The 22210-nt window shown below is 38.0% G+C and overlaps 1 protein-coding gene across 3 annotated transcripts in view; it reads left to right on the top strand.

The window, feature by feature from the left end:
• The window catches only part of Sema3e (semaphorin 3E), a 243798-nt gene that overhangs the window by 172725 nt on the left and 48863 nt on the right, over nucleotides 1-22210 (top strand). For all 3 annotated transcript variants that reach the window (XM_087206757.1, XM_004839770.4, XM_087206758.1), the window contains exon 5: nucleotides 13112-13205. In XM_087206757.1, coding sequence (XP_087062883.1) covers nucleotides 13112-13205 — 94 coding nt within the window. The remainder of the gene's footprint in view (nucleotides 1-13111; nucleotides 13206-22210) is intronic.

The raw sequence follows: 22210 nt of genomic DNA, 5'->3' as shown, positions 1-22210 counted from the left end.
TTCCAAACCCAAGGATTATACAAAAATGTTATGTTCTTTATTTTTCTATTATTTTATAATTATATTCCTTGTGTTTAAATTGTTGATTAATCTGGAATTGGACTATAGGGCTGCAGGACATGAGGTAGTAATCAAACTTTATTTTTCTCCAGATGGCAATCCAGTTGTCCAAACACCATTTATTGAATAATCCATCATTTATCCATAGTGCTTTGAAATACTATCTGTATTAATGTGCATTCTTATATCAGGTTCTTAAAATACAGAACAAGGTTTTAAAGTTAATTATAGAACAAAACAAACAAGTGAATACTTAGGGAAAAAAACAGAATTATGTACTGTAGGGTTCAATATAAAATATCTGATTGCAAACTCAGATTTAGGAGAAATCAACTTTCTTTCATACATGCTTATATCATGAAATTTCTTGTTCTTACAACAGTTATAGGAGAGAGGAGCACATAAATCTTTTATTTTCTTTTCCTTCCTTTTTTATACAAGTGATGAAATTGCGATTGAAAGAGGTTATAGAATGTGGGGCTAAACTAGAAAGATTATTATCTCTACCTTGGGTTAACTTTGTAAAATATCTTGATTCATATTCCCATTTCTATTTTCACTCTTCTTTATCATCATACTCTTTTTCTTCTTACTGGTTTATGAGAAAAAGTACCAGACAACATTTTCTTTTCTTAACATGATCCATGTTTATGATTCATTTGTATATATAAACACACATATACGTATCATATATACATATAAAAATACATGCACACACGAAAGAACTATCATCAAACATGAGGTCTAACTTTTGACAATAAGTTGTATCACATAGAAATCAATATGCCATTGGGAAGTTGCATATTGATAACTATAGCGTTGATGTTATGATTCCTATTGCAATACCAAACTGTACAGTATCAATACATCAATGCAAAATGTAACATCAGTGTAATGTATACAAAGACAATGTCTAACATAAACTTACCTTTAAAGATAGAATGAATTTAATTGAAAATAAGGATAGAAGAAAAAGGAAAATCATTAATGATTCCAAATTCTGGAAAAAATAACCAAATGGAAAAGGATACAAAAAGATGAAAAAGCAAATGAAGATGTAGCTGTAGTCAGTGTTACCTCCCAGGTTTGTTGTGAGAATTGGAAGAGAAGATACGTGTAAAAACTCCGTAGTTGAAGTAAAGCAATTAAAAACCAAGTGATTATCATTATTGGAGGAAAATATATATTAAAGTTTTAAAACAGTATGTCTAATAATATGTATCTTATCTAATGACATGCATTTTGGAAGGTTAAAGTTTTACTCTAAAATTATACTTCATATTTTAAAGTTATATATTTATGTTTAATAGACATAAAAATGTAATATATACATATATAAAGGAGAAGACAGATACACAATAGAAAGATGTAGTATATAAATTTATAAAAGAAGAAAAATATTTACTTCATAATTTTAAAGGTTATACCAATTAAGATGTTCATGGATATAAAGAATGTTACTTAAACTGTGGTGTTTATAGGACAGTCCACAGAACAAAATAATTTAACTGTCCGTATATCAATAGCAACACCTAATATTCTTCTTATGAGAGAAAAGATATTTTTTATCAATTTAATTGTTTTCTAGGGACCAATTTGCAGTTTTTTGTTAAGCATTGGCTATGCACCATACTCTAGGGAATTGTTGATTTCAGGTTAATTTGGTATTCACTTGAATGAAAGTTCTCAAATGTATTGTTAGAAATTTAAATTCTATTTACATGCATATGAAAAATACATTTTCAAAATATATTTTAATAGATGATTTTTATATAAAAATGTTATGTATAGAAATAGAAAACTCATGGAATATTCAATTTAATTTTTGAAAAATAAGAGGTTAGACTAGGGTCATAATATACTTTTCTAGTGGAACGTATTTAATTGTTCCAACATCTACCTTTAGTAAGTGCTGTAGATTTATGAATACTTTGCAACTACTTCATTTGCTTTTTTATCTTTTTGTATCCTTTTACATTCACTTATTTTTTCCAGAAATTGGAATCATTAATCATTTTCCTTTTTCTTCTATCTCCATTTTCAATTACGTTCATGTTTGGCACTTTTAAAAGTCTCCTCTTAAACTTTCAGCTTTAAAGTTTTAGAATTTTTCAAAATTCTGAAGCATCTCCTGGGAAAAAAATAAAGCACTTGTACTTCAACAAGTGTGTAGATATGTATTTTTATGGAATAGGTATTTTTGTTAGCGTTCAGGGTACAAAGCCTTCTTTAATTGCTAATTTAAAAGAACTTGCTAAAAAATTGAAAAGCATCACGAGGACGGAACTATTTTGACTGCATTGGAGAAACTTTACTTGGGAGCTTGACAGAGGGGAGATGAAGCATGTGGGGTCAGGGAGTCCACCGTGGGGCAGCAGGCAACGCGGGAGGCAGCTGTGGCCCAGGTGTGGCTCCGACAGTGGGTTCACTGAAGGCATGCAGAGAAGCGCAGCACTCCCCAGACCCCCGTGCCCTCTGTGACTGCGGTGGTTTTAAGGAACCTCCTGAAATGCATATTATTTTAAACTTTAACAGACATTCTTCTCCAATACTGATAATCACTAGGTTTTTAATTGCTTTACTTAAACTAGGGGGCTTTTACATGGATTTCCTCTTCCGATTCTCACAACCAACTCGGGAGGTAGCACCGTGATGCCCTTCACAGAGGTATCATCGCATGTATCATTGCAATGGTGTATCCGTGCATGTACATATGCAACTGCACATAGTATACGATGGCCATTTTTCTGATGAAATCATTTTGCTAGGAATAACTGTCAAAAATATTAACAGTACTTGCTTAAAAATTCAATATATGCACTGTTCAAAAATCCAAAGCCTCAAAAAGAAGTAATGAATAGCAAAATTTTTACAAACCATTCTTCTGAATACCAGTACCAAACCTCATGCAAAGATATTTGAGAGAGGTGAAATGATTTCTGAAAAAAATGAAATAAAATAAGGGCTATCCATACTGTATTAGGAAACAACTCTATTGGTGGACATCTATGTTGGATGTCTTTTTGCCTGTTGCAAATAATTTAACAGTGAAAGCTTTGCACATGTTTGTTGGTATCAAATTTTAGAGAGGAACATTTTTTGGTCAGGAGGGATAAGCTCTACTTTAAGTTGATATACAAATTAATCTTCAAAGTCATTGCATTAATTAATGCTCTGAAAAAGCAAATATGTTTGCCTGACTTCCTGTACATACACACACACACACACACACACACACACATTTTATTGTTTCATTTGGTTAATAATGCTTTTAAGATCTTTGACATTTATTGTTATAATGCTTTCCAAAAGGCAATACCATTTTAACCTTCATTAGCAACTTATAACCACATATTTTTAACATTCTTTCACTCATATGCATTATTATACATGTATGTGTAAAATATTTTCCCATTTTGGTAGTCAATAAATAATACTTTACTTGGCTTATTAATACTTGCATTAATAATAATGTCCCCCTTGCAGATATATTCCACCTATATGCTTCATACTCCATTCATCCGTTGCCAGTAAAAAGCCACTCAGATCCTGTTATGTAAAACTGCTCAGCTGGCCTGGTACAAGTGGTTTCTTTCTGACCCACAATACCTAGGGCCTGGCTGCATGACGGAGTCAACTGGAAACCATTCCCCTGTGTGGTAGGTGTCCTAGGGGCGATGGCTTTGGTCTGTACCACGACTCTGTCATATGTGTAGACGTGGCCTGAGTGTCTCACAGCTCGGGGGCTGGGTTCCAAGTGACAGGATCCCCCAAATTTTGCAGCTTCGTGGGGAAGTGAGCAGGCACCTACAGAGAGCATGCGGGACAGGAGATTATCATGACCCTTGATTGAAAATATAACCAGCCACATCATATTTCTCACACTTCATTGAGTTTGGATGTTTTCTCACATTTGCCAGTCACAAGCTCATCATTGCTATAATTGATCAATACCAATGCCAATGTTGTCATTGGTAAATTACCTATCAATACCACTTGCTTGAATTGCTAGGGCTTTTCCTATAACAAAACTGTAACCCTTTGTCATATTATCTTTGAATTTTTTACCATTACCTTTGTAGAGTGTTTTTAACTAAAATTAAGATACATTAATTTTTTCCCATAAAAATGAAATGCTTACATTTTTAACCAGCTTTGGTGATGTTCTTTTTAAATTTCAAGTAAAGAGATACATTTCTATTCAAGATCTTATTTTATTTCTGCCATTGAAGTATTTGGAAGTATCTGCCTAATATATGCTGATTGCTAAAATATAGTTGTTAACTATTGGACTATAGTTAATAAGTTGATTAATAAAAATTTTACTGTAGTGTAATATATACTAATTGGGGTCAGATCTTCATTTTGGCTATTTGTCACACTGTCAATAAGGGCCATTACTTAGCTTAATTGTTATGGGACTTAAAAGGAATAGCATTCATCACGTTTCTAAACTCAGCATTGTGTCAGTGACTGGAACAGAGTAGAGTTCTTAAAGGTTTGCTGTGTTATTTATAAATCTGTCCACAATGCAAGGGAATAATGGTATAAGAGGCGACACAGTTCATGGGAGATGTTTTGGTGGGGAAAGTCTTGGAAAATATCAGGAAAGTCCTATTTAAACAACATGTTCTTATGAATAAGTAGGAGCTTGTGTTATAGGGAAAGGAATCGTGGAATTGCCTTCCCACAAAGGGAGAGTGTCGTTCACGCAAGAGCCATGGGGTGGGTACAAGAAGCATAGACTTTTGGAAGAAGCCCGGTCACACACATGCTGCTGGAGTTTGGATCATGTGTCGGAGCTGCGAAGGATGAAGCCAGTATCTGAGGACAGAAAGTGCTGGAGGCCTCGGGGAAGACTCGCTTGGTTGCTTCTGGGACATGAAGACGAGGTCGTGGGCAGGAAGCTGGGGTGTCCAGTGACAGTAGGCTTTGGGAAACACGGTGAAGTCCGGGAACACGGGACACCAGCGGCTTGAGCCACAGGCAGAGCTGTGAGGTTCCCCGTCAGGAGTGCGGAGGCGCCCCTGGGACCGGGCCCCCAAATGCGGATCTGGAAGTGAGAAGACTGTAGGCTGCTTGCAGACCTCACCGCCCTGACTTCCTCACCCATGAGAAGAAAATAGCGTTTCTGAAAGATATTACTCTGAGGATGAAACAAGATAATATAGGCAAAAGTAATTCTTAAATTCTAAATTATAATACAAATGTAATACTTTTGAGAAACAAACATAAAAAGAAAGCAATTAAAATGTAAAACTATTAAAGTCAAAATATTGACTCACAGTTTTACTTCCTTCTGATTTTTTTTCTGCTTGTTTATTCATTTTGGGGATGATTTGAAATGTTCTTTAGTAAATATTTTTATTGCTTGGCACAAGAAAAAAAAAACGAGTGGTAGTGATTCACAGTCAAAAATAATTTGTGATGCACATTATTAAGTATCTGTTATGTAAAGCATCACAGTGCATATTATGGTAATTTATTCTAGGCACCCACAAATCAAAACTGCATTTTGCTTGTTTTCCATTGTTGACAGAAATGTGTGTAACTAACCTTGTATATTTTACCACTTCTTCTCTAAGCACTAAAAAGAGCTAATACAGTAAATGATGATTTGGGTTTTTTTCTGTATTTATGGTATTTTCATTTTCTTCCAGTATCTTTCAGAATATTCCAGTGACAGTGAGAACAAGCTTACCAGTACTAATTCATGCAGCTAATTTATCAATGAGAACCATTTTATTTCTTTGGCATTGCATTTAACACCTGATATGTAATGACTCAGCCTACTAGAAAAAGCTTGCTGGAGGCTTGCTGGATTCCAAGGACCCCTCTCGAAGTCTAAGAGGAAAACTCCCTTGGCAAGAGATACCATTTATACTTTAGAGATGGTGTTGTGCCGCACACATGTATCTCCTGCACTAATAAACTGGGCATCCTGCTTATTCCTGGGTGCAGGAAGGTCCCTTGGAAAACTCCTCATATCACTCTGCAACAAAGGGTGCAGCCCACATGTGAAGACCAGCAATGCCTTGTAAATGGAAACCACCCGACTCAGGCAGAAACAACAGCTGTTAAAACACAGATAATGGGAATCCAGTGTAAGTTGTGACCAACGTTCTCAATAGGGTTAAACTCCAACATTGCACATTGCCTGAACCATAAACACGATTGCTTCAGGGTCACTGGCAATGTCGCCATGCCTCCAGTTTTCTGGTTGGTGTAGTAGCTGAATTCCAGTTCAAGGAAGAAAATTACATTACTCGCCTTTTAGTATTTTATTGGATTGTGTATACATTAAACATGCATTTTGGATCACAACGAAGTCCCAAACTAATATGAGAAGCTTTACTCTTGAATGTGTAGTTAATTCTGAAGCTAGCTTTACTTCTACAAAGAAAAGTGGTAAAATTTAAATGCTGCCTGCTTTCTCTAATAATATTAGGGTTCTGTAATCCAGGGTATTTTTTTCTTCTTTTTCTACTTTTAAAAACTTAACTCAGTCATTTAAAGTTGCAAAATATTACAATGAGTCCAAGAATGAAGATGAACTGGGTCAGTGTCTTCCTGTCATAAGCAGCTTCCACGGTTAAAGTTCCTGCTCCTAATCCTGGCTCAAAGGGTCAGTCGTTTGTACAAAACTATTCTTCATACTGAAGAGCCCAGTCTGGAAGTCTCAGGACAAACATCAAATTATGAAACAATACCTTTACTTCACCCTTACCCAAAGGCAGTCATGTGAAAAAGGAAAAGTTTTATTAACAAATAAATGAATTCCTCACCCCACCTCCATGTACCCTTCAAGCCCCATGCTATATTAGCAAGATCTCTGTGGATACAATGAATCTTCTTTAAAATTCTTCAGGCTTTCATTTACTTTTTATCGCTCTCTCTCTCTCTCTCTTTTTTTTTTTTTTTTTTGGTACCAGGGATCAAACTCCGGACCTTGTGCTTGTGAGGCAGACAGCAGAACCACTGAGCTACATCCCTGGCCCCTTTAATTTTACTTTTTAATAAACTCTATGAGTCATTAAGTTGTTTTATATTTACCTGAACCTTGATATATTAATGCTGGCAAGACTCTGTAATAAACGGTAAAACTATGTGTAAACACTGCATATCTTCATTGAGTAGGTGGGGAGGTTAAGAACATTAGCTTTCTCTTAGTTGTTTTAGCATCCTGATCAATTTTACTAAAGCCAATAGCTATGAAAGTAGACACAAAATAGAGCCATAATTTTGCTATATATTCATCTCCAAGAAAGCTTGTACAACATAGCAAGTAATGCATCCAGAAGATCTAGTTTCAAATTGACATGACTACCTATAGCTACAACTCATGAGTTGTTCTGGATTCATGGCAAACAAGTGCCATGCAAGAAAGGAGGAAAGAATGACTTGTTTTTGAAAAGGTGACATTTACTCAAACATAAGCAGTTATTACTTTGTGTTAGGTAGTTTATTTAATATAAGACACTCAAAGTTAAAATCCACCTAGCCAGTTTCCTCATAGAATTGCCACAAACTAGTAGGAAAAAGAGACAATTATAATATCAAGTGGTAAATGATGTTAAAGAAGAATTCAAAGGATGCTATAGACACAAAAAGGGATTGAGGATAGACAGACAAACAGGTTATATCGGGGTTCATGGGGATGATGAGGTAGGTCTGAATTTTTGATATTATTTGGGCATTATTATCCTAAACACATTGACAAGCCCAAAAGAGATATTAAAAACCTGAAAGTTTAGAATGGCTGGAACACAGACTGTCGGAGTAGAGCTTGAAAGTCCCATGTGTAAAATTCAAAGGACTTAGACTGGGAGCTATGGAAGGCAATGAAAGCATTCATGCAGAGGAGTAAATGGAGGAAATTCACATTTCAGAAAGAATTGCTCAGCTACGGGGTAGGGGGTCCACCACTGGGACGGGGGCTGCACAGGAGGCTGGCGTCAGGACTGAGGTGATAAATGGGGAAAAGTGAGCTATGTGCTATGGAACAGGCAGTAGTGTAAAGTATTGACGCAAGGAGCAGCAAACTTGGAGAGAAATGCGTATTTTGGATAATTTTATAGGAACAGTAGAGGGAGGAATTTAGGGCTTGCTTTTATTACTGAGCTTCTGATATCAGGCCCATGTAGAACGCAGTGAACATTTGGGGATTTTTGTTTTCTTTTGTTTTCTTTTTTAATAAGTACAGAAATGTGGGAACTTACTGTCTACATGAGACATAGGCGGTGACTTTGTCTTTCTTGTAGCGTTAGGCTAAAAGTTAGGGTGCCTGACTAGCTGTTCAAAGAGATTACAAAAAGACGTAACTAGAGACACATCAATTACTGGCAATTTTAAGGACTAGCTAAAACCACTCACTGTCAGTGATTGTTTTATATATTCTTTAATTTTTATTTTTGAAAGTAAAATATCATTTATTGGCATAGTAATTTTGCTATCCCGGAGAATGCAGATGCATTTGCTTTACTATTTCTTTTTAAAATGGTTTGTAAATGGACGCAGAGCAAGTCCTTAGGGAGTCCCTGGTGTGACACAGGTGTCCACTGTAGCACAGCCGCTGTTCCTGCATAGTTTTCTCCTGCGCTGACCAGTAGCCTGCACTCAAAAAAGGGGAAGATGGTAGCCAGAGGAGGCAAGAGGTCACTAGAGCGGCCAAGGGGAAGGAACCTTTGATTTGTAATTAATAAAAGGGCTGTGGCTCCGGAGGCTGCATGAGATCAGCACATGCTGACATTGCTGAGCGGCCAGCACAGGCTCAAGCGATGTCCTGGGTGAGGCCCTGGGCCGAAGGGTGCGGGTCCTCGATGAAGGTGGGCTTGGGTTACGGGTCTGTGGTTTGGAACTTGCATGGGGTAGAGGGTAACATTCCTGTCGCCTCCTAGAATAGAGTGCGGAAGAAACATGAAGCCAGCCTGGGAGAGATAGGACTTGGGCAGGACACACTGCTCTTTTTGGAGCTGTGTTAGCTTTCTATGGCTGCTACTGACCAACTACCAAAAACATAATGGTTCACAACAATGTCATTTTGTAAAATCTCATAGTTCCCCAGGTGAAAAGTCTCGCTGGCAGCAGAGAGGCCTGCATGACTTTGAGGGGCTGAGGGTGTCCGATTCCTTGTCTTTTCCAAGTTCTGAAAGCCACCGCATCCCATGGCCACAGTCCAGTCCCATCTTCAGACCGACCAGGGGTCTCAAGTTCCTCACTCCGCCTGATGGCTCATCTCTGCTCACCGTTGTGGTGCATCTTCTGCCTTTGAGGACCTCAGTGAGGATACTGAGCCTGCTGGGGGAGTCGGGGCACCCCCTCACACCTGCACACTCCCAGGTCCTGCAATGGTGGGAAGGCCTCTGTGAGGCTCGGTACTCTGCCTGTTATGATAGCTCTGGCTCAATTATGGCAAGGAGGTTTTGGAAACACATTGCAAATTGACTGTGGTCCTAGATTTATTTACCATGAAATAGGAATTTCAGGAGACATGGTGGAAAAGTTTGAGAGAAGCAATGAAATTGGGCCAAAAGTTATATTCATATTATCTCCAATGGAATGGTCTTCCTGAAATTGTTCAGGACACGATTCATTCAGTGGAAATGTTATACTTGTTACCAACAAAAGTTAATGGGCTTTAAATGAGACTTTAAAAATATATGTTCATAAGAGATAAACTTTCTAGGTTTGTTTGGCCTTAACTATAGACAAGTATTTTTTACAATGTCATAAAGCATTGATTTTGTAACTGAAAGATAATTTTATTTCTTACCTATTCTTATATTGATGTTTTACTTAACTGCTATAAGCTGTCAGTTAAATACACTCTAAGCTTGTGACTGCAGGTGATGTGCTCAGATACAAGGTCTTCCTTCCACACACCTGTGATAGGTAGCTGAGCAGTGGTTGGAAAGCTCTTCCTCGTGTCAGCTAATGAGACTCAAGACAGGGCTTCAGGGGAGGAGACTGCTCTTGGGGACACACTTCCGATCTCAGGGCACTGGAGTGAGAAATGCAACTTTTGTAAAAAATCATATAGCTCTTCTTATAAAAATTGGTCAGTGTACCATCATTAAAATTTAATTTAGTCACTCAAAAAGAAAAGAAAAGCAGAGATGTAACATTACTGTTTTAAAAGGCATGACAAGATTCTCGTAAGGAATGTGTATATGTATAGCACCCTATTAAACTCCTGCTGAAAGAAAGGATGGACTCTGACTAAGGAAAGAAACTACTGTGGACCTTCCTTCCCATACTATGTGGCAACATTGCAATGACACAACCTATGTTTTTATCTAGCAATTGTCCAAGATTTGGGACGGGGCAAGGACTACCTGTGCAAAGTGATAAGACAGGGGAATTGTTGAATTCGTGTGATCCAAGTGACTTTTTTGTTATTTTGGTACAATATTACTGAGTGCACATTGTAACAGCCCTGCAATCTAATGATATCGTCTCTCTTTTTTCTATTTGTTGCCTCACTGAAATATTGTTAACTTTGTGTCACTGTGTATGGATGAAGTGAATGCACCCTGTGAAGATCTGGATGTTTCTTCTCCATGTGTTTCTTCTTTATGCAAGAAAGAAGAGCAGAAGTGAATAAAGCAGAGATATCCAAAGAGCTTATCTTTAAAATAATCATTTAGTAGGGAGAAAAATTAGGAGCCACAGTACACATTAATGGGTAACATTAAAATGACACATTTGTCTACCTTTAAGATATTAAAAGATAGGGACTTTATTATAATAGAGAGGTAAAAAGCAGACAAAAGGTTTAAGGTCTTTATTATTTTTAAAGAGCATTCTTGGCCTAGGTGTAGCTACTGGTCAGATAAACCAGAGAGCTGTGAAGTCCTGTACAGAAAGAGGAGAATCATGCCGTGCAGTTCTGATGTTCCTGCTGGCGGCCCTCTAAGTGTGTGTGCGTGTCCCACATTCCGTGCTCATGTATGCTTGTCAAGTTTGAGGCTTCATAAGTGCATGTCTTTTCAAATATTCAAATAATTGTACATATTGCATAGACTTGTGTTCATAAATAAGTAAAAATTTCTGGGTGATTTTGGGTTCCACTTAGCTATTTCCAAATGTTAGGATTTCAGGTTTCCTGGTGAATCTGGTTTCCTGTTGGTTTAATCACCTCTCTCTAAAGTGTAACACACCCATCTATCAGACACATTCTGAAATCGATACATGAACAGTGACCTCAGGAGCCCAGGTTACGACATCTACTTATGAAAAATTATCACTTTGCTAACAACTGTGACTATGTTTCCCTCACTCACACTCCGGGAGTCTCCAGACTGTAGAACTCTGTCGGTTTGCATTTTCTGTTTGTTTCACTACTTGACAGTTTCAATCTAAACAAATGCATTGCACTCCCTTAAATAAATAAACAATTAATGGTTTTAGTCCTTGGTTTCAATTGTGGTATCTCAAGGACTGAAGTACTGTATTCCATTAGATAAAGTAACCTTGCCAGTAACTAGAGAAGAAAAGTTGAGTATCGTGGAATTTTTAAGCTGTAGAAAACCTTGATTTAAAAGAGTTTAGTATCTCTTCATGAGCTTTCAGTGACCATGACATTTGACAGTATGGAACAAATATAAAATGTATACTCTGTCTATGACTTTTATCAAATATTTTACAAAGTAGCAGTGACTCAAGAGGTGAACAGGCAGTAGATTCCTAAGCTCGGTCACTCCCTCCCCATCTAACGCCCTGGGCTTGCGCTTCCCCTGTAGGTGACATCATCCATCCTGAGAGTTTCCCAGGCGGACGCAGATCCCTTCTCATTTGGATGAAACTGTGCTCTTCCTTTGCAAATTGCCACTTGGAAATGAACAGAGGCGTTTGTGAGATCACCGCCATTCATGCTTTCTCCTGCTTTGCGTAGAGTAGCTGAGGAGAAAAATTCAGCCACACCTGTGAGATGAGGGCCTCATCAGGGCTACGGCCATGCATCAAATCCAAGGCCAGGCCCCGGAGGGTCACAGCGGACAGCAGAAGTCGGCGTTTACTGGAAGGTTTTGAGGTGGCAGCATCAGGGTGGAGATTTGGGAAAATCAGAGAGAGGAAGAGGAAAGCCAGTGGATAAGGATGGGAGGCTCAGCCACGACAAGTGGTGCGCAGAAGTGAGGGTGAGCAACACAGCTAAGAGCACCCCGAGGCGGGTGCCGTCCCGGCCGGTCACCCAGCCTCGGGGTGCGGGCTCCCGGGCACACCTCGGGCACCTGTGTCGCCAATGGTCCACTGCAGACGAGGTGTTCTTCTACAGATCTTCAATAGGGATATTCACCATGACTTCCCTAAATAAGTTTCTTGCACTTATTGGAGGTTAATCATTTAAAAAATCTACTAATGGAAATTCTCAATGCTGGGAACATTCAGAAAAAAATCTGTGGTTGTATCCTTGAAATAGAAGCCAATCAGGTAATATTTTAGGGAACTATTTATATTTCATGTCTTATTCTTATGAAGCTATATATTAAGGAATAAAATGTAATAGAGTACATAGCATGGCATTTGATCCATATATCCCAGTAATAATTTATTAATCATTCCTTAAATTATCAAACATCGAATGCTTATACAAAGAATATATGATAAACACAAACCATTGAAAATAAATATTCTGGATTATTGGTAGTAAATTTTATCATTATTACTTTCCAAACTATTCAAGACAATCACGTAGACATTTCTGGTATATAACCACAATGCTGTTTTTAATCACCGAATCACCTTTTTAGGAATACTTTTTCATCAGGTTTCAACTTCTTTGGGATATTTAACTGGCAAGTCTCATAATAACCAAGTGACAAAGACTGCTAATTTCTTTCGTGTCATCACCTGCAGACTTTCAAGGGTGAGATCGTCCTTAGAGGTCTGCAAAGCCTTCACGCTTGTTTATAAAACCCAGTTAGTTCCTAAGTCACTTGATGTTACTAGTACAGTATTCTGTTTAGAGCATTTGTTTTCTACGATGTATCAAAGCAATGGAGTTTGTATTCAAGCTGGGGCACTGACCACTGCTTTCTGGTTTTCTTCCCAGGAGCACTTGTTTCAACTGGAGTCTCACAGATGGGAGCGAGGAAGGGGCAGATGCCCCTTTGACCCCAGCTCCTCCTTCGTCTCCACCTTGATTGGTAATTATGTTCACTTCAGGCGTCCGTGGCAGTCAAGATGATTTTGAAATGTATTTTTCAACCTCAGTACATTCTTTGGCGTTCCTTATAGACGTTGCTTTGCCATATCTCTTTACTGTGCCAGGAATAACATTAAATTTCGAGCCACATTAGCTTGGGCAATTTGACTCAAATGCATATTTCATCTCGGGGAAAAAAACTGAACTAATATCTGATATGAGACGTTTTACACAGTTCCATTTACTGTTTACAAAACGCAGTTACATGGCTACAAAAGTTTAGTTGGAGGAACTAAACTGTTTTAATATAGAGTATGAACATGTGGCAATTCTTTACCTTTCAATTAGCCTGTGACTTAGGGCATTTCATTGCCTTCCTTTGGGTTCCTTTTTCTTTTATTCACTCAATTCAGCAGAAATACATTTTGATTGAGAAGGCCAAAATTATTTATCTAGAATCTTGTTAATGTAAAATATAATATAGACTCTGAACTGCTCAAGCTCTCGCTAAATGTCCACATTGGAATAATAGAAGAAGATAATAATACTAATCTAGATTTTAGTTCCATTCAATATGAGACCAGGAAACCAAGAACTTCACCTAAAATACAATACAGTACTTATTTTTCCTTTCTCTGTATTATTTTGGGTTGAAAAGGCTCACGTTTCCAGGACAGTGACAGTGTGGACAGGTGGGAGTGTTAAGTATAAGATTCCAGGAAGCAATCCAGCCCCACCCAGAGATGCTAACAAGGATGGTTTTCCCTCCTTAACTTCCCCGAAGTGTTGTTCTGAAGGATACAGGGGTGGTGCGGATTTGCATGGGGCTGTTCTTATATTGGCAAAATATTATTTTAATGATATCAATAGTATTATTAATACTACTTTGACTTTGCAGAAAGTGAGACAGCATAGAATGCGACAGGGAGAGTCCCTACTCAAAATAAGCTGACAATAAGCTAACGATTAAACAAAACACGCTGTGCTTGACGCAGAGCTGATCAGACTGCCATGCCACAGCGTGTGCCTGAGTCTGTCCCTGGGTTACTCCGGACAGTGGCTTCCCTGGGCCTCCCACCACAATGCTGTCCATCTGATCTTGGTACTCAGGCTCGAAAGAGTAAAGTTTCATACAAATATAGGTTTATGAAGAAAAAGAAAGCTCTCGTGTTAGCTCCATTATAGGGAAGTTGGATTTCAGCTTCACAATTTGAAAGGGCTATAAGATGAGAACTTGACATAGTGATTATGTCTCGAATAAAGAGATGTGAGATTTTTAAAGAACAAAAAATTTAAAGAAAATTATTTTAAAATATTGAATTTCCTTATGAATGTGTGTGTGTGTGTGTGTGTGTGTGTGTGTGTGAAAGACACACAGAGCATGAACAGAATATGAAGAAGGGAGACTCTATTAGCCTATGTGTGCAGTACCTGGAAACTGTGTTCGCCTAGGTATGGTACATATTCAGACCACAGCTTCACCCTCCCCTGCCTGCCCTGCCTTCTGCCTCTCTGCTCACCCCTTCCCATCTCCACAAAGTCTTCCTCCCTGTTTCCTGCCATCTACCTTCTATTTTCTTTTTAAATTATCTATACTTTGGGTTTCTCATATGAGAAAAAACTATGATATTTAACCTCCTTTTCTGATTCATTTAACTTAGCATTATGGTCTTGAGCTGCACCCATTTTCCTGGACATGGCTCAAACATATCCTTCTTGATGATGGAGTAGTGGTTTGGACCTGACAAGCATTAAAACCTTAGACATGTCATGCTGAGTTAGTGTCAGGCCCATGAATACTACAATTCCAAAGTTAACAGGATGTGAATTAAAATGTAGCTATTTGATAAACTCATACACACTTTCGTGTGTGTGTGTGTGTGTGTGTGTGTGCGCGCGTGTGTGTGATACTGGGGATCGAACTCAGGACCTTGCACTCACCAGGCAGGCATGGTGCCACTGAGCTACATCCCCAGCCCCATACAGTCCTGTTTACTCTTCAGTGGTTTCTGCAACTTCATAGATACAAAATTTGTATATATCTAAAAACAGCATTTTCAACTTTCTTTTGGTGTTTAGTCTCTTGCAGTGAATAGGATTTCTATAAATACTGACTGAAGGGAGAACTCACCAAGAAATCTAAACAAAAATAAATAAATTGTAACATATTCCTCATATGAATTGAAGCATGTTGGAAGTAGAAAATGACATCGTATATACTGCTTCTGTAAGCATAATCTGAGGAGTATAGGAGGAAAAGATCACTCGTCTTTAACATTTTGTATAAAAGGTGAAAAATAACTTCTACAGCTACCCTGCCACTCAACATGCAGTCTTCCTGGAGCTTGTTTGTTCACGAAGCCAGGAACCTAAAACTGAAATTTTTCAGAGAGGAAATATTACTGGAGGTGCATTTCCAAGTGTGTCTCATTGAACTTCCAAATTGAATTACGCTGTGCTGAAATGTGAAGTCCTCGCCATCTGGGTGGCTGTTTCGTTTATGCAGAAGAGAAATCAAATCAAAGGAGCGCTCCAAGCTAAACACAAAAGTTATAGACTAATCCCTCCAAAGAGAAGAAATAAAAATATAATTCTTCACATTTATCCACTCCCTTTCATCCCAAAGTACCTTGGAGAGATCACTCGGGTGCTGTGGAGAGGAGGCAGGCTCTGCAATGGAAACCTGATAACCTATGTGAGCCAGGAGCTCTTTAAAAGAGGGGAAGTATGGGCTCAGGATTTAGCTCAGTGGTTCTGCCTCCTGCTTCACAAGCGCAAGGTCCAGAGTTCGATCCCCAGTACAAACAATAAAGGGGGAAGGAATAACAATTCACCTGATTGAAAAAGCAGATGGAATGCGGGGTGCAAGGATGGAGCTACCTGAGCCAGGACTCGGCGAGCTGCATGCAGGGAAAGAAGGCGTTAGCGTGCATTTTAGGACCACGTGTGCTGATGGTAAAAGCAAAACTCCCGAGAGAGAGAGAGAGAGAGAGAGAGAGAGAGAGAGAGAGAGAGAGAGAGAGAGGAGGGAGAAGGAAGAGAGAGAGAGACCACGTCCGTGCTGACTGCGCACCACATGGGTGTGACACCCACCGTGCAGCGTGTGCCTTACCGTTAACACACTTAGACCAGACCGGGAATGAGGCCGACAAAACTACAAAGCCTCAGAGGAGAATAAAGCGTTTATTGATCAGAATCTCCTATGTAATTTCATAACTTGACATAAAACTTTCAGTTAACTTAAATTCGGTTGACTTAAGATTGCTGGAAGGAAAAGATTATTGAAATATCCAGCAAACATTATGTGCTGTCTGGTACATGAAAGACCACTGAAAAGCACAATTTTATTAAATTTAAAATTCATTTAGAAATGAAATGTTGAGAACTTATAACAACTTTATACAAAATAAGACCTACGAAACAGAACAAGCCCTTTACTCGGCCGTGCTCTGCATGTTCAGAAGCCAATAAAAACAAAACCACGTATTAATTAGGGTGGCTTTTCCATGCCACTTTGTGGGGACAGCTTCCCTTTGTGGCATTCCCATAAGCTCATAAATCAGGGGCAGTATTTCTGGGCATTTAGCCCTTTACTCCCCCAGTGCACTTACTGGTATTGTATTTAGCCGTCTAAGTAACACAAAGCATTGCAACTTGGTTTTAAAGGTTTGCTGAAGCAATTTTCAATAAAGTGAATTGATGCATTATTAATTACCTATGCTTTTCAAATTATTGAAGATACATAGCACTAACCTTGCTGAGTAAAATAGAAAGTAAATTATCATTAGGTGAGTGGACACATTAAAATCTAGGAGATACTTTCTGTGTCTCATATATCATCTTGGCCAGGCAGGAATCATGTTAGCTGTCTTTTCCTCAGCTGTGTTTCATGCAATATTCTAAGCTGACAATAACGCCAGTAACTTGAAAGTCCCTCATATGTTCTCTTCTCAATCCTATGGCCAGGGTTTTTATCATTTCATTTTATACCTCAATTGTGTTACCAGTTCCAAGGGTAAGACAGCCCTAGCACCTGAAGTAGTTAAACTACACTAAAGTGCACAGTGTTAGCGTATGGGAGAAAATCACTGATTCGTCATGTACCTTTTGACAATTTGATTTGTTTCTGTTTTGGGGACATTTTTAGGGCTACTTTTCAAGTTAAAGACTTACTAAATTTTATTTCAACAACTAGCTAGCAGTAAGATATTTTAAAGTTACTGAAGTATTTTTTCTACATTTTTGTCCTCTTTCACTTTTCTTCAGAAATACAGTTACAAAGTTACAGCCACTAAAAGTTTCTTTTTGAACTTTTTAAAAATAAGAACTTTATGAATATACTCCTCATTACCAATTCTAGAATTAAAGATGTATGTTGATGAAAAGGAGTTATATGTATAGGGAACACAAAAGTGATCATTTCAAATTCTTAATAACATTAAAACACTTTCAAATACATGGTTCCTTTAAATTAATTAAATATTCAGAATTATAAATGAATATTCCTGGCACAAAAAACGACTTAATAAATATTAGGAAAATAAATGAAAAATCCAAATGAAGGTAAAATATGTATCTTTATAATCTTTTCATCATAGTAATTTAATGAGCTGGTTCATTTCTCAACCTCACCCCAACTATAGAGCTCCCTGGACTCCCAGCTCTCTGCTTACCAGGTTCTGTCCCTAAGGAGGGGCTGTAGTTTGTTCCCCAAGGTGCTGCTCTCTTAAGTTGGCACAGTTCCCACTACTCACATGTTTACCTGGCTTCTGACCACGGCTGCTGGTCTCCAGGGAGCTCCTGGAGCACTTTGCTTAAAGTTAAAGAAAAACAGAGGAAGAAGCTTGGAGAGGATAAGAAAGAAGAGAAGGGCAGGAGGAGGAGACAGGAAGAGGAGAAGAGATTTCAAAGGAGGAGAAGGAGACAGAGAAAGAAGGAAAAAGAAGAAATAAGAAGAAAGAGAAGGACAGGAGAAGAAACAGAGAAGAGTGACAAGCTCTTCAAGTCCTCGTCCATATTCTGTTGTTAAGATGCTTCTTTGGCCTGATGGCATCAGTGGAGCTCCTGTGCCACTAACAAAGCTCAGAGTACAGAGCTGGGAGCCAGGAAGGCAGAGGAGCACATTCGGAACGCGTTTCTCTTCCTCCTGTCCCGGAGTCCACGTTCCTAACACTGGGTCATCCTTACCTCCCGGGTGCATCTTATTTTTCTTTGCATTTATGCAAGTCAGAACAATTCTGCAACACAGTCCATTCAAAGTACAATCACGTTCCAAAAGCTTTGAGCAGTTCGGTTTTAAAGTGAAGCAGTTAAATCAGCCTTTAGCCTCATACTATTTATTCCATGAGGCAAATGTGTTTGCATGAGTTTGTACGGTGGGATGGGCGTTCAAAACAGAAACAGGACAAGTGCTTGAGTCACCTGGGCTAAGAGGCCATGCATAACTTACTGCAAGCTTTCTCGCTGAGTAATTAAGTCTGTATCCCAACATGGCAAATAAAATTTGGGAAATAAATCCATGACAGAAACTCTTGATTAGCGTCAGAAAATATTAAGCCAATGTCATATGTTTAGTGAATTTCAATTAGAGTTTATATTGTAAAAAAAGTTATATAGAAAATTATCTGAATTACATACTTTGCCTTAGAATTACTTATAAGTACTCACAAACATTACATTTGCATATTGCTCAGAATCAAATGATTATTTTCTTTCATATAAGCAGTTTATATGCTTATATGCACATTCTTTTAATCTACATAAAGTCCTTTGGGGATGAAGCTACTGGGGCCAAATGCTAGAAAAAATATAGATCCAGAATTTATGATTTCAACTTATTAAATGACATAATGTCCCTTAGGAACAAAAATTCAAGAACTCTGTTATTCATGTGAATACCTGATACCTTTCTTTTGGTATTTTCTCCCTGAAGCAATAATCTTATCCTGAGAGTTTTATATTATATTTCAGAGATCTTTTAACACCACAAAAGAGCTCTAAGTAGATTTGTGAATTCACTTGCCATGCACTGATTCAGTGCTGTCCACCATGCTTGTTCTGTATCGCAGACACCAGGCGGTGGTCAGGCCGGGCGGGCGGGAGGGAGGGGTCACCTCAACACAGTGGGGCCGGGAGGGGGCAAGGGTGGAGGTGCCAGGACCACCAAGCCACCCAGAGCGTGGTCCGAGCCGAGTGGGTGAGCAGGGGCAGCTGTGTGGGCTGGAGTGAGAGGAGGAGAGGTACACGGGATTCCAGGCAGGACAGCGGGGAGGGCAGGAGCGCACAGGCTCAAGAAAGCCCTGTGGGTCTCCCTGATTCTATGCACAATCGGTGCCTTGGTACATCAAAGAGTTCTGGTGTGGTCCAGTCGCAGATTTTGACCTGGGCACTTGGTTTTCCTAGATTTCCAGTGCAGAATTAATTCCACTATTGTTGTATCTGTATAGAGAAATTATTACTGAGCATGACAATGATAAATGAAAGGCAAAGCATCCTCCAAATTTTTGTTTAATTTTTAAATTATAATCAAACTTGGTGATCTAAAATTAATGTAACATCAGTTATCATCAGATGACACTGTAACAGTGAAAATCATATATGGCATAAAAATCACCAAGTATGATTGCACACACCAGTAAATCCAGCAGTCCAGGAGGCTGAGGCAGGAGGATCACAAGTTTGAATGAGATCCTAGCTCAAAATAAATAGTAAAACGGGCTGGAAATGTAGCTTAGTTGGAAGGCCTTGGGTTTAATCCACACTACAATCAATCAACCAACCAAATAAAAACCAGGTCACATATATTCAGCATATCAGCAGAGATTAGAGAGCAATCTAGTCTATGGCTTAGATAGAACATTAATGAAATATCATATCTACCTAGACATTGAAAACTAAATCCTTGGGCAAATGTGCTCTTGTCACCAAAACGCTGAAACATATTATATTCCTTATATGAAACCGTTTTTTAATTCATGAAAACGTGGCTTCTCCAGATGTTATTTTTGTACTGTGTAGAATGCCAAAATATTGATTCTCGTGTTGTGACTAGGTATCATTTGCACCTAAACCTTCGTTCTATTTGTTATTTTTCATTAATGTATTATCTTTCCTCCTGTTTTTCTCAGGAAAGTTTTTTTGTGAACCCTAACAACGGTCTGTCATCATGCAGGTTATTCTTCCTCACAATGATAAGATCTGAAAGGAGAATCTTTACTCCAGAAGAAATGCTAACATTTCAACAGAAACATTTGGTTCAGTTTACATGGCCCATAGTTTTTAGCACCTAACTTCTTTGAAGTTTAAATCCTACAGTTCATATTGTGTTATTTGAAATGTTCACCAACTATTTTCTTTTATCTGAGTGCAAAAAGGGAAATTGAATAAAATTGGGACTGTATCGTCTTTTGTGCAGATACGTGGATATTTCATTAATGTTCTATCCAGCCTGGATAGATTGTTTTCTGTAATTCATGCCTGCCCTCTAGTGGCTGAAAGGAGTATTTTTAGTTAATTTTACAACGTTGATTAAAACTGTTCTAAATGGACATAGAGGCAATAAAATTGATGTTTGATAATATAAAGATTATATTTCATCATAATAAGAGTTCTAAAATATTTTAAGAAATAAAACTACATTGCATATCAAAAACTTAATAGAAAATTCATATTTTTGAGAAATTTTCTCTTCATACAAATTATGCATTAAACATTCAGCCCATCCCACACTAGAAAAATAAATTACGTTTTGAGTGATTTTATAAGGTAGAATTCATGCTTTCAATGAAAAATGTAATTCATCTGTAATACATAAAAACAAAAATACTTTAGATGAATCCTCTGTGGTGTTTGAATAGTCAGGTACATCTTTCACGGTCAGCTTGGCTGTTTGTGTGACAGAGCTGGTGATTCTGTGTCTTTGAACCCAGCAAGGCTGTCCTCACCCCTGCTCAATGCTGGGCAGCACCAGCACCTCTGGTCTCCCCCACTCTGTCCGTTTATCAAGAATTTCTGGTAGAGACAGCACTGATTGTATTTCCTACACAGGATGCTGATCTTTTTATTACCAAAGCACAGGATATGCTTCGATAAGAGTTCTGGTGTAACTTTTCTCCACCAAACTGTCTGTCCCGAAGTCTAGACTTTGTATCTTTTTATAGTTTTTATTTTCTTTATTACCTCTCACCATTGTTGAGTAACCTATATCTCTCTTTTAAATGTGTGGTGTTGAAAATTCTGAAATACAAATGGCTGATCGAGGAGCACAGTGCATGTCTGTGTCATACTCGTGTACTCCCTGATATAGAGGTTGTTCCACATCTGCTTTTCTGTCTTTTCTGTCTCTCATATAAAAATATAGTTCAGCAATGAATTCCTTTGTGGGAAACCAAGATTCAATTCATTTATACCCTAGATTTTACACATCCACAGTGGGTTTTGGGAACAGAAAAAATCCTTTTTAGAATTGCTTGTCTTTTTAAAATGAAATATAACATTGCAGTAATAGTCTAAAATATATTTCTTTAAATCTCTGAATTTAATTTGTATCTTATTAATCTAGTTCTAAATCTGAGATAACCAAAGCAATCATCACTTAAAAAAAAAGGATAGCTAACCCAAGTTGAAAATAAATTTCCATATACAATGCCTTCTGCATAACTCAGTCGATTACTTTTCCCAAACTTTAAATCAATCATGTAGACATATTTTATCTTTTGAATTCTTTAAAAGTTCTAAAGGTCTTACTTTAGGGAAGAAACCTTCATAAATTTTTAAATAAGTTTTTAAAACCTAATAAACTCAAGGTATCTTAAATTCTGTTTATGCATTTGGTCAAATGTTTATCCATATGTAAATCATCATAATTCTTAAATTTATCATATAACTCAATGTGTGGAATCAGAAATAAAATTAATTTGAATTGTGTAAAGCACCTTAAATATCATGTGCATGTGTGTACTCGTTTTTCAGAGTTCAGAAAATACGGTCTGGTGCTGTGCAGTCACC

The sequence above is a fragment of the Heterocephalus glaber genome, unplaced genomic scaffold (assembly GCF_053883595.1).
Source record: "Heterocephalus glaber isolate CG9 unplaced genomic scaffold, H.glaber_assembly_v1.0 deba00000678, whole genome shotgun sequence".
NCBI lineage: Eukaryota > Metazoa > Chordata > Mammalia > Rodentia > Bathyergidae > Heterocephalus > Heterocephalus glaber.
Note: the sequence above shows the minus strand (reverse complement) of the source record. Positions and strands in the feature narration are given on the sequence as shown.